Source organism: Neodiprion fabricii, chromosome 2 (assembly GCF_021155785.1).
Source record: "Neodiprion fabricii isolate iyNeoFabr1 chromosome 2, iyNeoFabr1.1, whole genome shotgun sequence".
Classification (NCBI taxonomy): Eukaryota; Metazoa; Arthropoda; class Insecta; order Hymenoptera; family Diprionidae; genus Neodiprion; species Neodiprion fabricii.
Genome location: NC_060240.1, coordinates 11233566 through 11250570, shown reverse-complemented (window position 1 = coordinate 11250570; position 17005 = coordinate 11233566). Strand labels below are relative to the sequence as shown.

The 17005-nt window shown below is 35.6% G+C and overlaps 2 protein-coding genes across 6 annotated transcripts; one reads left to right on the top strand and one right to left on the bottom strand.

Annotated features, from left to right (window-relative positions):
• Positions 1-1609: 1609 nt before the first annotated feature.
• LOC124174739 lies at positions 1610-13852 on the bottom strand. 4 transcript variants are annotated; one of them, XM_046554164.1, is made up of 15 exons: positions 13670-13852; positions 13463-13590; positions 11263-11346; positions 10494-10568; positions 9912-9972; positions 9227-9311; positions 8986-9132; positions 8483-8698; positions 8002-8195; positions 7108-7526; positions 6475-6957; positions 5190-6017; positions 3548-3919; positions 2158-2202; positions 1610-2004 (listed from the first exon to the last, which is right to left on the bottom strand). In XM_046554164.1, the coding sequence occupies exons 2-15, from the start codon at positions 13583-13585 to the stop codon at positions 1930-1932; spliced, it is 3207 nt and encodes a 1068-aa protein (XP_046410120.1). In that variant the 5' UTR covers positions 13586-13590; positions 13670-13852; the 3' UTR covers positions 1610-1929. The 4 variants fall into 4 exon arrangements, with proteins under 4 accessions (XP_046410120.1, XP_046410119.1, XP_046410121.1 ...); XM_046554163.1 differs by having other exon boundaries at positions 13463-13852; XM_046554165.1 differs by having other exon boundaries at positions 3548-3901; positions 13463-13852.
• Positions 13853-15443: 1591 nt separating this feature from the next.
• LOC124175251 lies at positions 15444-16494 on the top strand. Of its 2 annotated transcripts, XM_046555299.1 has the most exons (3): positions 15444-15611; positions 15710-16052; positions 16416-16494. In XM_046555299.1, coding segments are annotated over exons 1-3 (435 nt in total). In that variant the 5' UTR covers positions 15444-15521; the 3' UTR covers positions 16418-16494. The 2 variants fall into 2 exon arrangements, with proteins under 2 accessions (XP_046411255.1, XP_046411253.1); XM_046555297.1 differs by lacking the exon at positions 16416-16494 and having other exon boundaries at positions 15710-16212.
• The last annotated feature ends 511 nt before the right edge of the window (positions 16495-17005 follow it).

Here is a 17005-nt window from a genome sequence, read left to right as displayed (position 1 = left end):
TTTTACGGTAGATTGATTGTTTCAACAGTCTTGAAATTTGATCAACTGTCGATTTTTTTTCTCCCTTCTAATACTTCGAGAGTTAAGAATTGAAAGTATTGGTTTTTTTTTTTTGCAGACTCAATAAGACAGACATCAGACAGATTCGATACATTTTTCAAATCATTTCTACGTCGAAACAGAATTTGAGTCTGAAATTTCAACAATCAAAATGTTTATTACATAGAAAATACTTCATTTTCTCTGTTGCGGTTTCTTTTTTTTTTTTTTCTCCTTTACATCAGGTACTTCAGAATTCGATCTTTTTTGCGTCTGAAATTACTTAAAAAAAAAAAAAAAAAAATGCGGAGAAGATCATATAATTTAAAATTATGATTATTGCAAGCATCCAATGTTGACTCGTTGTGAATATATTATACATATGGAAAAATTTCTGCATCGGATGTTTTGTTTTGAAATTGCGGTAAATTAGCCGAGTAAAAAAATAGTATCGAACGGAAGTTGAGAAGAGAAAAAAAAAAAGAAAAAAAAACCTTTACGACACAACGGCTCACAATTATTCAATCAATTATTCAACGTTAGAAAAGTTACGAGGTTTCACATGTAGGTGATTAGTTTGCCACGGGACGAGGATGTAAGTTTAAAATGATGAAACATATTACGTTTTACATTGCTTTTAATGATATTATTCATGATACTTAGGATGATATACAGATTAAATACAATAAATCAACGGATTATCAAAGCTACTGCATTCAAGTGAAGCACGAAGAGTTATGTTCGCTTTGCAAATACGATTCGTCTTCTTCATTCCGGTTCCAGCTGCCGGTAGTAAAGATTAAAACTCAGAATTAAACAGAATTTTATCTTTCACGCTACGTATCAATTCAATAGACGGGGTGTAAGTGATTAATCAGCTGGTGAAAAATAGTTTGTACAAGTTGTGAATTACCGTGAATGTTGGAAATCAATGGAACTCCTAAGGTAGGAGGTCAGAGAAACTAGAGAACTGAAAACTCTGAAGCTAGAGAGTTTGAACTTTCAAATCTGGAGCATTCAATTCCCGACTATACTAGAAGCAAAAGTTCACTCTTCGGATGTAAAGTCAAACCGTTTAGCTCACGGCTATTTTACGCTTGGGTTTATTTTTTTTTTCTTTCAATTCACCTTGAATTTACAGCAGCTGACAACAATCCGATGATACGCGTGAAATTTGTGTATAAATTAAATGTTGTATTGAAATATAATTTAGTTCCTCGTCGTATAAAGAATAATTAGTCCACATTTAATTTTTTTACACAGTTAACGCGTACCATCAGCACATATTATTTCACACACATGTGACACACTATTCCATGTGATTATACAGTACATGGGTAAAGATACGACATAAACAATTTTTGCTTCTTACACACTACAACCAAGTGTAATCAAAGATAGGCACTTGGGTGAATTACAAATGATTACAATATTATTTTGAAATATTTCGAATAACATCAGACACATAAATTATATAAATGCGTATAAAAAGAGACATTTTCTTAAACATGAAATCAATATTTTTCAATGTATTTCAATTATTCCAACAATTTTAAAGAATGTCGAAATAATTATAATAATAATAATAAGAAATTAAATGTATCGATTATTCGTCAATTCTGATAACGTATTTATGTCAAATTTTTGCAATTTTTCAACTTTTGCCGTTTTTTTTTTCCTCTAGTATAAATAACACGTTAAACCGTCTTCGATGTTGGCAAAATATTGCGTACAAGTTACGTTTATTCCAGGTAATTGAAAATTAAATGCCGACACGGTGATTCGGCCGATAAAATAATTCAAGACGGGTACAAATTATAATACATATTAGCGAAACATTTACTATGCACTGTTGTATTGTTATTGTTACTGTCACCTTATATCGTTTGTCTAGTCATCGCTAGGAGAATAATCTGGCAGTACTTGGCTTTGTTGCGGAGGATGAACATCAGTAACGTTATAAATCTGAAAAATAACAAAGAAAATTGTAATTTTAGAATTTTATCACCACGGTTCTTATCATCCAAGTGATTTTGTCGTTTCGCTAATTCGTCATTACGGCGTGTATTTGTTTACAGTGTTTTTTGTATAAGTATTAGGGCACAATATTATGCTTACCGGCTGTGTAACATGCTGATAATATCGACCGGCGTTTTCACCAATCTGGAAGATAAATTTTATTACTTACATTTAACGCATCGATTTGATAACAAAAGTATAGATTTATTTGAGAGAATGGAAACTCGAACCGGTTTTTCGTTTTCAAAAATTTGTGACAGTATTGGCGAATCAAGAATTCCTCATGAAATATAACATTGCAAACTGGATGATTTCCAAACGAAATGTAGCGCAGCGAAAACGTGACGTTAATGTCTGAATATCAATTTCGGCCCACCCGGTATATGAAAAGCCTAGCTAGACTTGGAAAAGCTGCAAATGGTGCCATCTTTCAGAGCTTGAAGCAACTCGCTCTAACCATCCTACGGTATGAAGAATAAAGAGACTATGAGATTATTCCATCGTCATATGGAAGCAGGAATAAACCAATAAACAATAGACATTGAAATTGGAAAAATTTGGATATTAATGAAATTTTGACGCATTTTATGTGCAATAAGATTTGAAAATCACCTACATTTTGGACTTCTAGATTATAGGATTGGCGAGGGATAAGTAAGTTAATTTTTACATCTAATTTTTATCTTGAAAACTTTGGTAACTCCATCAGATGAAAATTAGACGTGACCGAATCTAGGTTTTAAGTAAAAAGTTTGACATTTCCAAATGTAATCGTTTCGGATTGTGTTAAGGAAACTGTTTTTGAAGTGAAAACTTCTTCAGCACGGGAGTGATTAGAAACTCGATGAAAAGAAATGAAACTACTATCGATGTAACGAAAACTTGACTTCTTTTTTTTATTTTTTCAAGTTTATTACTTGAGATTCTCTCCGTGTAATAGGCAGCAGCTGTTCGAAGTTTACTTAAAAATCAAGCGCCCAATTTACCACGAAAGAAATATAGAATGGTTCGTTTGCTGAATGGAAATTGAAATATTTCTGTAAGTCATAGTAAAAAAATTCCAATCAAATAACAGAAATGAAGATTTTTCTTTAAGGACGTTACAGTCGGGTAAAAAATATATGTGGAATCAAAAAACGTAGCAAAACGAAATATTGAACGGGGTAAGTAAAGTTGACAAAGTTGAATCCGACCGAAGAAAGACTTTTTGATCCAGATAAAAACGTTTCAACATTGAGTCTCAATTGCAAAGGTCGTACTAAGTAAAATAATGAGATTTCTATGACGTGATTAAAATAACGATGGGTTTATAACGTAGTTGAATCTCCGGTATTTGAATATTCTCTCTTTCATTACGAGAACTTTTACGTTAAAACGTAACTAGATTAGCTTCGATGACAGTATTCAAAGCTCCGCTTAATCGCTTGTTGATTTTCAATAATTTTTTCACCCGACTGTACGCCCCAAATATTATTAATTAAAGGCGTACCTGACTGTTGAAGAAAGCGGCGTGAGCATATCCGGAATCAATAAGCAATTGATAGTTATAATTCCGAAGTTCTTCCAACATTGGGCTAAAGTTCTGCGGGTATGGGAGATTTTCAAGAACGGCTGATCTGTACAGCGGATTGATGATCGTGTTATGGGAAATCGACTCGGTTTGCTCGAAAGGAACAACGAAATTCAATCTTCTCTCGAAGCGTTCCTCCGAGTAGCTTCGCGCAGGTATATTCAAAATTGCAGGAGGCGGCGGCCAGTGATAAGTAACTCCAGAATCGGGCGGCGCGAGGTTCGGCGGCTGCATTAAGCTAGTAGAAATGTTATGGAATTCGCTTCTCGGCAACTGGAACATTTGTGACCGCTGTTCGCGAATGAAATCATTTCAGATTACTAAAATTACAAATTGACGGGGTTTCCGAAACACTGATCATTACAACAACGTTACCAGCCTCAGCCTCGTAAATTATTTGCGGAGAATTTCGAACATTTTCATGAATTTACTCAGAATATAACAAATGTCTGACTGTTTTTTTTTTAACACAACTCACCAATTCTAATAGCCTCGGGAAATTTTGTAAAAATATATAAACTTTTTGCCCGAAAATAATTGTCAACAAGTATAATATAGAAGAAATCTTGTGGTTTTTCCGGGAAATGTATGATAAGTATTTGAAATTCTAGATTCGTTGATAACATTTTTTACAGGTAAATGCGGAAACACCGGAATTCAGATTTTTTTTTTTCAGATTCTTTGCACAAAATGGAGTTCTGAAATAATACGAGACTCGTATAGAAATTTAGATGATATTCACAGAAATGGTTGGAAATTTAAAATCTCGGAATTATTCAGGTTTTAAAACAGTTGTTGGCCAAAAATCGATACTTCTTATCAATCTTATTACTAAATAGTCGAATATTCAGTATTTGTCAATTTGTTATGTGCGCGAGATCTCTTCAAATTTGTAGTAACGAGAAATACCAAAATTATAGACAAAAGTTTATAGATATCAATCAACTACAAAATTTTTGAAAATATAGTAGTTTCGTTCGACTTTACCCTACGGATTTTTCCTTTCCGTTAGTAAATTCAATATTGCGATTTGTTTGTCACAAAAATGTTGCGAAATTGAAAATTTAACCTCGCGTGTCAACACAACGAAAAAAAGGGGTATCGGTGAATTTGTAAAAAGTAATCTTCCGAATAAAATGAGTAATCGTAGAGCGAAATAAAACGAATCTACTAAATTTTTAACCATAACGAACCGAATCGAAACGAAGTATCGATATCTAGTTACAATAAGCATTTGTATATAATTCCAGTATTTCTTTAATTTATAGTCTTAAAAAGAGCTTCGACGACTGTCTTATGATAAACTTAACGATCGGTATAAATTTTTTCCCAGCCGTTACATCATTAACAAAAGATGAAGTCCCGAAAGAACAACACAATTATCAAAAACTCTCACTGGAATTGCTTGGTAACACCTCGGTAATTGTTAAAAAAACTGCAAATATTCCGACAAATATCGTACCAAATATTTTTCAGAATTCTCCTCGAAACAACTAACATGTATAGTTCTACCGAATCGTTAAGATATATTGTGAAAAATTTATTACAACATTTTTCTTACCACGTTTTGCTCGTGCATACGGTGCAGCAGCTCGACTTGTTCACTGGCTCCGAAGACCTGAAGTTGGTGCACTTGATGCGGTTCATTTTGGGGCGCAATATGCGGCAACTCGTCAGAATTTGCAGTCGACGAGGAGTTGCTGCGTTTCGGGAAAACTGGAAACCTTTCGTAGTCCCGATCCTGACCGGAAAATCCGTTTGTCTGGAAATGTTCCACATGATAATTGTAAGGTGGAATTGTGTGGTATAAATTCGTTTCCGAAAAATCGCAGCTGGTTCTCGATTGGTATTCATTCAGTTCGTAAAGCGCGTTTACGACAGCGGGTGTCGGCATGACTTCCGGTTCTTCGTGGCTTATGGTGATTCCCCCGAAATCTTGACCGATTTCATCCTCGCTCGAAGGCCTGTGCCAAACCCTCTCTCGCTGCGATCTTCGTAGAATCACCGGCATGTGACGCGCTGATCCTACCGAAAAATTTTCCGCCGTCTCGACTTGCTGTCTCTCCATATTCTGGACCTCCACGTCATGCAGAAACCGTTGTAATATCGCCTTGCGCATCTCCGGGACTTGCGGCAGTCGCGGATCCAGATTTTCTTTAGCAAAATGAGAATTTTCGTCACTATCGCAGTTCACGGTCAAGGAATCAGCGACTGTCTCAACTTTTATGGGCATCTGAAGTCCGAACTCCGGTCTCTGGGCCTCATCGCCGAAACAGCGCTTTTCTGCGTTTGATTCCGACGCTTTCGAGATCGCCGGTTGTTCTTCTTGGCTGTTCACTTCTTGCAGATATCGTTTCACGAGTATCTTCTTGGTACTCGGGCTTGAACCCTGGAAGAAATTATTATTCTCAGAATTTAGTCAGACCGTTAATTTCCGATAGTTGCGTAATTTTGTATGAAAAGCATCTTATCAATTCTTAGAACTTCCAGAGGAATTTCTTTACAAGTATCTTAATTTCTCAACAGAAAATCAATTTCAGTCAATTGATGTCAAAACTTTGATATTTGTTGATTGAATTTCGGGACAATTTTGAAAATTTTAATTTCATTGAAAATATACTTCAACTGATATGTCGATTCGGATTTGTTCAGCCGCATATCATAAAAATTTATTTCTTCCGTTTCGATACTGTCTGTACGATAAAAACTCAAAGTTCGTCTCAGACTTTCAATAGAAAATGTCTCGAAATTGTCAAAAATATTTTGCAATCCTTCCGCAGAAATTGTGTCAGAATTATCGGAACTCATTCGGGTCTTGGTATAAAATTTCCGTAATTTTTTCATACCAGAGTAGCAGAGGCAGTTTCTTTGTTCGAACATCGATGCTCCTGATTCTCCTCGAGTGTTTCCGTGAAAGGATTCGGCCTGTCCTGATTGCTAACCTCCCGCAGGTAGCGCATCATCAACTTTTTCCGCGCTGATGGAAATTTCGGCAGCGTCGAACTCGACGCGCTGCTCAAATTGTTCTTTGATGGTCCAGGTACGTTATCAAAGTTTTGACGAGTATCCGGACAGTTGACAGTTGCCGAATTTGCTGCTCTTGTTACGGTCTGGAAGCATCGAGGCTTGACTTCCGATTTAACAGTGGAAGTGACTTCCTCTTCTGATTTTCGCGACGGAAAAGAACCTGAATTGTTCGTCTCTTGCAGATATCTCTGCAGAATTTTCTTACGGAGTGACGGAGCTTGGGTCAACTGGTTTTCTTTCTCGTTGAGAAATTTGCTTCGTTCTTGGCTGGGTGTTGTAGACGTCGGTCTTTCAACGATACGCTAGCAAACACGAAAAATAAATATTGTTAGTTATTTTATTCAGAAATTTTATAGTACGATATTTTTCAATGGTAATGGTAAAGAAATGACTACAATTTTCGAATTCTTTTTCGAATGCTCCTCACTTATATTTTTACAAATTTTCTTCACCTCTTTTGTACATTGTTGCTGGACTTTTTCACAACTTGTGTCGGTGGTCCCCGAAGACTCGGTTATTTCTGATTTTAAAGTTGCACCGACACTGTCGTAATTCACCCTCAAAGAGTTTGTTTCCCATTCCGCAATTATGCTTGTCTCCGATGAAGTGGAGGCGTTTTGATGACTGTTCCCGGTCGGTTCCGTCTTGACAGTGATCGCAGGGGCCTCAAGTTTTATGGCCTGATGTACAATATCGATTTTAAAATTGGAAGTCGACGGTTGGTCTTCCAGAGGCGTCTGGCGACGAGAATGTTTGCTGTTTTTGATATTCGCCTTCGAAACTTTCGTCGGACGCTTTTGAACCAGCATCTTTTGCTGTCGGCTAACGGAGTACAAGGTACCTAGAGACTTTTTGATTTTTGTCCTTGGATCTGAAAAATGAATTTTCACAAAATATTATCCGCAAGTTTTTTTTTTGTGAGACATTTTTATAGGTACTATGAATTAGTGTAGGAAAAAAAATTTGCGAGGGGAATGCGGAAAAAATTGCATTCAATATAATTAAACTTTTCTATTATTTTGCGACTGAAATTTGTGATTTTTTTTTTTCACAGAATTTCAAAAGTTAAAAGTGATAATTCTCAAACGTTAGAATTCTCAGAAACTTTATACTATTATAATGCACATTTTTAACATTCTGAGACGACGAATTTTCAAAATCTTTAACATTTTGTCATTTTAAATATTGAAACGCTCTTTGCGTTTTTACCAAAACCAAAATATTGACCAGTTTTTATTGAAAAATGTTAAAACGATGCGTAAAAAAATCTCGCGTTCGTGACCAAGTTTTTTTCAATTGAAATTTGCATTGAATTTTCGAAACGTTTCAAAGAAAATCCAACTCACCGACATGAGGCGTTTGCTTAAGACAATTGGTGAAGCTTTGGGCAGAAACAACTGCGCAAAGTTTCTGGTACTTGGCGGTAATCACTTTTTTTCCAACTTTGGCGCAATTCAAATTTAATTTCCGACTAGCAGGTTTTGACTTTGGCTCTCCGGATTCCTTTTTAACTTTAGCCTTGCCAAGAGTCGGAGAAAATCTAGAATCAGAATATTCAATAAGCGCTAGATCTCGAATTTCAGTCGATGCCAACGTTAAAAGTTTTATTTTAAAAATTTTTTGCAATATTTTCATGAATCTATTCAGAATGTAAATTTTCAATATCTTCTCAGTTTTTCTGGAAAATATCTGACAAAGTCCAATGATTTTCAAAAGTTTCGGCTTCACTATATATTTCTGAATAATCTCTGACAAAAGTAATAGCAAATTTTCGGGGATTTTGTTTTTCTACTGATCGCAATTAATTCAGTTGTAAAATATGATTACCGCAAGTCTTCAACGCATGGTAAGTGAATTGGATGATCCGAATCGTCGTTTTCATCTTGAAACAGGCTTCTCTTACACTTTTTTCCAGCCGAATTGTTCCTCTTGTTATCAGTTTTCAACTGTTTTGCAATAGTTTTTGTATCATGCATTTCCGCATTAGATACTTTCTTCGTATTTCCATCTTGCTCGATGGGGACTTGCAACCTTCTTTTGCCACTGAAATTTCATTTGGTGTTATATTTGTACAAATAAAAAATGTGTCGTCAGATAATTTTGAATGTTTCTTCACAGTCAGTTGCATGAATCGTTACAATTGTAATCCGAATCGGTTTATTAGACTGATTTAAATTGGCTTGATGCATTTCAGAATTTTATGGCAAGTTTGAAACTCGTTGATTTTCGATAATAAATTTTGCTGATAGGTCTAGAATTTTTAGCAACAATTCTTGTGAAGAAAAAAAAAAAAACATAAATATATTTTCTACGTAATGTGGATCACTTACTTAGGTTTTTTACTAGTGACGACTGGCGCAGGATTTGTTTCTAAAACGTTATCATCGGACTGATTTTCCGGTGAATCCGACTCATTTTTCTCAACAGTTTCCTGACATTTTTGTTGGAGTTTATTTGCAGCTTGGCTTTTCAATCTCCTGTATTACGTTAAAAAGGTGTAAATAAATTGCGTAATTCGCTTGTGGCGATGCTAGAAACACAATGGCGATAAGAAAAAACGGATAAACTCACTTTGATCTCCGTACCCCATGGTGCAAAAGCTTCTGAAGATCACTTTCGATGCGTGCTTTATCTGATTCGGTTAAGGCGAGATTTTCTGCATGAGAAATTCGAATTATTAACACTGGCGGTCGAAATAAATTCACTCTCGTTAATGAAAAAATCTGAAGTTTGCCAAAAACTTGAACAATCGAACAATTTTACAAAGGTTAAAAAAAAAGAATTGGACGAGAATAAAAACTTTACGCTTTCCTTTCCGCCCATGAATATTAACGATTTTCGCTCTCTTACGTAAGTTATTAGTTTTTTTTTTTTATAAAGATGATACGTTCGTTATCTCTGAAGGCAATACTATCGTTATTATTATACGTGAACAGATTGTAAGTTATTGTATATTTGGCGAGCGCAAAGTAGGCGTATAATATCTACAGGGATTTTTTAATAGCGACGGATCGTAATTTTCGGTCCCTTCGAGTGGACGCGGAGGATGAATAAAAAGGAAGGAAAACAGGAAAGAAGGAAGAAAAAAGAAAAAAAATAAAAAATAAAAAAAGAAGAAAATGAAAAAGAAAAGACAGAGGAAACGACCCCCTATTCGGATAAATATTTTCAGAGGCATGGCAGGAAAAGCTGATTCATCTCATATATAGCTACCAACTGTGCAGCTGGCGAAAAGATATTCATATGTTATTCATACCCCTTTTTATTTCAGCACCTTTCGATCCGTTTGCAAAAATGCCGACTTCCGGGTTTCTTAACTGCAGCACCAGCATCGTGTCCAGGTGTTCGGAAATGTAAAGAGAAAGTCAATTTGTTGTGATTAGTTATAAGGAAAGAAGGCTTCATCGCCTGGAAATAATTTTTATCTTTACAAAATTTCACAGGTTTCTACGAATTTCATGAGAATCCTAATTAATATGTATATAAATAATAAAGTGCGTCAAAAACTGTACAAGCATCTCAATTTCTGTACGAAAAGTATTTTAATAGAAAATTAAGAAAATTAAACAAAGAAACCGAGTTTTTTTTTTTTTTATTGAAACTAATCCTTCGGTAATTATCAGAATAATACAAATTTTACCAAAAATAATACACATTTTACTCCGCAAGCGTTGAATATTATTCGGAAATTTCTTTAGCCAATGTTCCCAATCAACCCTGAAATCATTCAGCATTTTTTTGTGTCTATTTAGATAAAAATTTGTCAATAATTTTCGAGTATCTTGAATTATTTCAGGTTACAACACGCATCGAATTTATAGAGTTATAGATCAATTACCGGTAGAAGTCTGTGACACATCTTCTTCTTTCCGGTCCTTTTTCCAGCGCTGTCCAAACCTTGAATATCGTTATCCTGGAACGTTTGAATCAATCTTATAATCCCGATGTATAAAGAGATGGATTATAAATTTCTAGGCGGTGTAATGAGCTGACATTTCGTCTCCTGATTATCAAAGCTCAACTCGATCACCGCTCTTCTCAAATCCGTGTTACGCGTTCGATTTTTTTTTTCCTTTCATTTTACGACACGAATAGAATAGAATCGATAACTTCACGCAATTATCGACTCAAAATATGTATATAAGCCTAGTTCAAATTCGTTAAAATGTGAACGAATCGAGTAGTTCTTTTTCGTTAATTTGTGTACAATGAAATTGATAAATTCGGCAATTTTTTTCATCCTAATAATAATGACGATAATTCAATATTCAGTGAGTAAATATTACCAAGTTATTGTAATAAAACGTTAATAAATTTTCACTACTTTCTTTCATCAATATAAATACGGTAGCGCTCAAAGGTATTTTGATAATATGAAATTCGTTATTACTTTGATCGGTCGTTTCTCTTACTTTTCTTTGTTATAAATTTATTTTCGAGTAATCGATAGTTAATTTTTAACAATTATGTAGAACATTGAATTTGTTTCAACGAATAATATTATCGATTTTTCTAGTTTATTCTTGCATGAAATTAACTCAATTACTATCTTTGTCAAAATACTTTTAAGCGCTGCTGTTTAATTTTTAAGAACAAAATGATCTTACGATTGCTTGTCTCCGCTCGGCGAATTTGTTGAGAACCTTTGTGAATGTTGAAGTGTGAGCTTTTGGTGGAGCGGATTCGTCACGCTATCAAAGTGAAGCAAAATTTTCTGATTCAATATCGCGTACTTGTTAAATCGTCAATTGGGTGGGTACATAGTACGTAAATTGAGCGATTCCATGTCAGAAAAATCCGAAAAGTTGGGAGTAATAATAACTATAAATACGTAGAAGGTGAAGTTTCTTATATTTTATAAACGCAAGTGTGAATCAGCCAAATTTTTAGTAGCGTGGTTGCATTTTTTATAAATCGATTCTACGGTCGAAATTTAAAATTTTCGAAAAATTTAAGAAACACCATTTTCTTTCGCATTCCGTTGCGTGAGGAAATATTAACAGATCCGTAAATTCGTCTGTATTTAGGCAACTGTCGCCGCAGGGTTGTCCGATCCAAGTTTATTTAGAGTCGATGTTGCACGATTTTTTTATGGCTCCAACGACACTTCTGACCGTGAAATATGACGACTGCGAAGAAATTTTACCACAATTTTGCTCTCGGTTTTTGTAGATTATTAATCCATGGAACATCCGAATATTAATTGAAAAATTTTCAGTGGAATGTGACGCGATTTTATATTTTGGGACGGTAAATTATTGAGCTGACTATGAAAAAGCCCTCACTTCTTTTTTGAAAATGTCAAATTGAAATTTTTTGTGCGGGGGTGACGAAACAAGGTGAAAAAAAACATTTTTTGAATTTTGGAATGACTGCGAAGGAACTTTGCTTGGAAAATATGAATTTATTCTGTATAGTTTATATAGCTAGTACGGTTTTCTGAATTTCTGATTGGTGTAAAGTGGATTGGCGGTTATTTGTGCTTAAAATTTATTTGGTTATATACATTGCGTCAATGGCAACTCTTCAAGTTTCATTTAAAATCGATAACAGAATTAATTTCTGATAAGTTTTATAAGAATTATTCCTCTAGTACAGAAAAAAACGTGAATTTCGATGAAAATGGTTTGGTAATTGATTAGCTGAGACGACCGGTTAAAAGTTTCGAGAGACTTCTGTTAAGAATAAATGTGCCAGACTGACTAAATCGAAAGGCAAGAAAACAGAAAACACAGTTTCAAAACTCTCCGGTAATGTCATTTGCGCCAACGCTAGTGAGCACAAAGAAAACAAAATGATTAAATTCTCCTGTTTCGAATTCAGTGCAATATTTTTGGTCTATTTTATTCACGATATAAATCTTCAGAGACCACCGAGACCACAGAAATTGACGAAAAGTTATTTCCGTGGTGAATAAGCATAAATTTATGTCAGTACGCTACATCAAATGTTATTCGGTATAAACATATTATAATTTAAGATTTCTCGAATGTTTTTAGTTCCTACTTTTTCGGGAACTAATTCTTCAGGAATCCAACATGGTCGTAAAAAACATGGTTAGGGATTTCTTTTAAACGGTTTCTACTTCTTTCCTAACTTTTTATTCGCGCGCCAATTCATTCTTGATGCCAATTTCGTACGGCTTATTCAATTCATCAAGTAACGGCTCGTTTTTTTGACAGATGAATTTTTCACAAATTATCTTGAATGGATTTTTAACAATTTGAATATATTTGAAATGAAGCATTAGTTTGTAACATGCAGTTTGCATTGGTTGTACATACGTCGGTTTTTTGGTCAATTTAACAGGTCATCAGAAATCTGTCTACATACGATTTGTAAATGATTCATCTACGGACAAAATGAGCTAAGATTAATCGAAATTGGATAACCAGTAAGGTGTTTTTCGTGAAAAAATTTAGAATAGTGTGCATGTAAAACGATACTGACAGTTGCGCCCCTCTCTCGATACAAATCCCTTGTATTTTAGTGTCTCTTGTTAATGAGAGGACACGTCGACACAATTTGATTAATCTCAATACCGTACCAAATACAAATATCCAAAGAAAGTCTGGTTTCACGAAAAAATAAAGCCGACTAATGCATTCCCGTAATTGAACTACCAGCTATTTCAAGAATACACTTCCCGGCACTATTAACGCATGAGTAAAAAGTTTTTCGCTTATTTTATCCGGTATTGTATAAGTGACGTATAAACATGGAGCAATGGTGAAAAAAAAGTGAGACTTTACTCAGTCGGTAAGGACGGAATCTAGCATTCTCTTAAGACAAGTATGTAGTACTAACCAGTAATTTATTTGCGACTAAAACGTCTCGCCGAAGTTGGTCGAGCTCCTGTTTGCTTTTCCTGGTCCTCATCCTCTTCGTCGCTTTGCTGCTTTCGTCGTGGTTTTTCATCGCGTTCTCCATCGTCACTATAGGTGGCGTCAATCATACAAGTCACTGTTTAGCAAAGTTTGGTAGAAAGCAAGTATCTCGCACTTCTTATCATACGTATTGCGAAGCTCTACGTAGCGGCGGGAGATGCTAACTCTGAGGATTTGTATACAAAATGGATGAATCACTTGAATTGTTTTATATATCACACTCGGGTGAGAATCAACAACGAGTTCCCTTCGTTTCCTGATTTTCTTCCAAGGAGACCTGATCGCACTTCAAATCTGACCACCGTCGAAGTTTGACCTTCGACGTGTAAATCGAGACTGAATTGTAACAGCAAGTACTTACTCGGTTTACCCGTCCGCTTCCCTCCCACCCTTCATTTATGATGCATATTTATGGTTTGTAATTACTGGGCGTACTTACAGACTGTCGCCTCCCAAATCGGGGCATTATTTTTGTTTACTTCCGCAGGTTCGTAGCGCCGTTCGTCAGTCTACTGTTAATTTGCTTCGTGTGTCAAGAACGACGCCGTGGCTGGCCGATTGTCTTTTGCTTGCCGCGCACTTCAGTGCGGACTTATATGGATGCTGCCATTTTGATTCCGTACTTTGGCCGATTTCTGAAGGCGTTTATATCTGTTGAATATGCTACATACTCTGAAAAATTATAAAACATCACCGAGCAACCCTGAAAAATCCTTGGATAGAGACTGTTGGACGATTTTCAGGGATAATTGAGAAATATATGAAAAAATCAGACACGAATTGATTCAGTTAATATCAGGGATTTCTTCACCTGAAAGATTGTTGAAGCTTTGTCTTCTTACTGACAAATTATCGGTAGGTTCCGGGGAAGGTGGCGATGTTTATAATTAATAAATATACTTTAGAAAATCGCCATTGCACTATTTGCAGATTTTCATTTACTAATGAATGCAACAATGAAACGTAATTTTCTTTTACCGTTTGATAATATTGACATGCATCGATTCATATTTGCAGGCCGTTAACGTTTTCGAATGGAAAAACGTCTATGATTGTCTCAGAGGAAAAAATGTTTAAAGATTCTAAAAACGCTGACAAGCTCTGATTGTTTCTCATTGCATGTATTCTGATTACTTTGACGTTATTCAAACACTTTTAGAGATTCGATGAAGAATTAATCAAACGTTTTCGTTATTCCGAAAATGGAAACTTTTTGTTGTTTCAAAACTTTCTCCAAAGTATATTGCAAACTTTTACCACAAAAAATCTCCAGAGTATTCTTACCATCGATACTAACCTAAGAATTGAGTTTTGAGAAATTTTCACAACAAGTTTCAATCACAATTTTAATTTCCTGATCTCAGCTGATTTGATTACCTCTGTTAACATCTGAAAACTGTACGTAAAATCTATATTAAATTACTCCGAGTTTTTGAATACGACAAAGTAATAAGAATGAAATCAAAGATAACCTGCAGTCTATTGAACATTTGTTAACATTTTCCGGATACGCCTGTTCTGGAACAATGAAAAACATTTTTTTTATTACATTATAGACAGAGTGGGCTAACCTTTTCAACTTTGAACCCACTTCTATGTAGCAAGAGATTTTTCATTGAATGTACAATATTTGACTCTGTGATAATAACCATGTTGAAATCGTGTACAATTCTGAATTAATTTTGCATGAAGTATTTTGAAGAAACAATGTTTTTTCAAATTCTTGCCGTCCATACTCCGTGCAACGAGGGAAGACTTAGGATCGCAAGAAGACTCGTCGGTTTCGGTCAGGTCTTCGCCCACGGAACGGCCATTATGTCTCTTCCATCTCGGAATCGGGTCCAGCGTGCTGGCTAGGAGCGGCAGTGAAACCCCAGCATACCGAACGTAACGGTTGATGTGAATAGTCGAGAGTTAACCTCAAAATACAGTTATTCCAAAAGTGATTTGTATTGGAAACAAGGAGTGATTAGTGATACATGGGGGTGGTAGAAGCACGAGAGGAGGAAATACCATCATCTCCGGTGAAGAAAAATAATAGAGGCCACGTGAATACAGATAAACAGATAGTATAGTATTTCACTACGTACTGTTTGCTATCGTTGAATCTCGCTATCTACTGTTCACTAGCGTTTCATGCTTTTGTTTTTCGTTGATATGATTTCAGGTGGTTTACGAAAATCACAAAGTTATTGTTATGAATATTTGCAAAGCATTGAAGGAAGACAATCCACAAATGTCACACGAAAAAACGACGACTAAATTGATTGTGAGCCGAATGACGGGAATCGGAAAATCTAGAACCAAACAGATTACAGCAGAGTACATGAGAACTGGTCACGTGTCAGAACCAAAGTCGAAGAAACCTCGCCTTTCTGTAAAAGATAAGATCGCCGAGTTGGTTAAAAATACGTTACGGCGACAGGTTCGTGATTTTTATAGAAATAAGGAAATGCCAACGGCGGATAAAGTTGCCCAAGCCGTGAACGACGACGAAGCCCTTTCCGAATGTAAGTGACAAGACCTTCCATAAGTTATTGCTGAAAGTTAATTCCACTTTTACACAACGACAACATAATGGCACCTAGACCTCACCCAGACCTCATAATGGTGTGCAGCCATTATCCGAGAACAATTAAAAGGTAACCGATAGAGGGTAGGTCGACTTATTTTACCTGGAAGAAACGTTGGTCAATACAGGTGGTCGCAGCGCCAGCATTTGGGTAGGCGACAGTCGGGCGAGCGCCCAAGACACCAAATTTAGGGGGGCTTCGCTGTCTGGTGCGGTCTGGATAGTGATAATGATGTAGAGGAGATAAAGCAGCGCTGAAAATGTACAGTAAATGAAGAATAAAGTCATTTCTGTTTTTCAGAAAGATAGACTTTCCTGTACAACGTTAAAAAAATCTTCGAACGAAAAGAACTTATAGCTCACAAGGCTTCTGTGATAATCTAAAACAAAAGCTTGCTGTGGATTCCAATTCTAACATAGATGAAATGTTATTGTGTAACGAGCTCATAAGCTTCAATCGTTTTCTTCTCGATAACGATATTACTCCCATTTGAGTTTTAAACTTTATCAAGCGGCGTAATATTCATGAACTGATAAAAACTTACTTACAATCAACAATTACACGGCAAAGGCTCGCTAACTTGGCAACGCTTTGCATCGAAAACGAAATTGCCGAAAAATTAGATTTCGCTGATTTGGTCTAGATATTTGCTGACAAAAAGTCCCGGAAAGTGAAAAACAGAAAAGAAGACAATATTATTCTAACCTACGTTCTGTAGAAAAAAAGAATCAACGCGTAGAATAGAAACAAGCCAAAAGCGGAAAAAATACAGTTAAAAGTGTAAATAAGGAGCTGCAAAAAGTTTCTATCTTCAAGTCGTTAGCTTTGTGTAAAGCTGAAGGAAAACCTTAAAAATTCTCACATGGCTTTATTGATTTGTATCCGCTAGA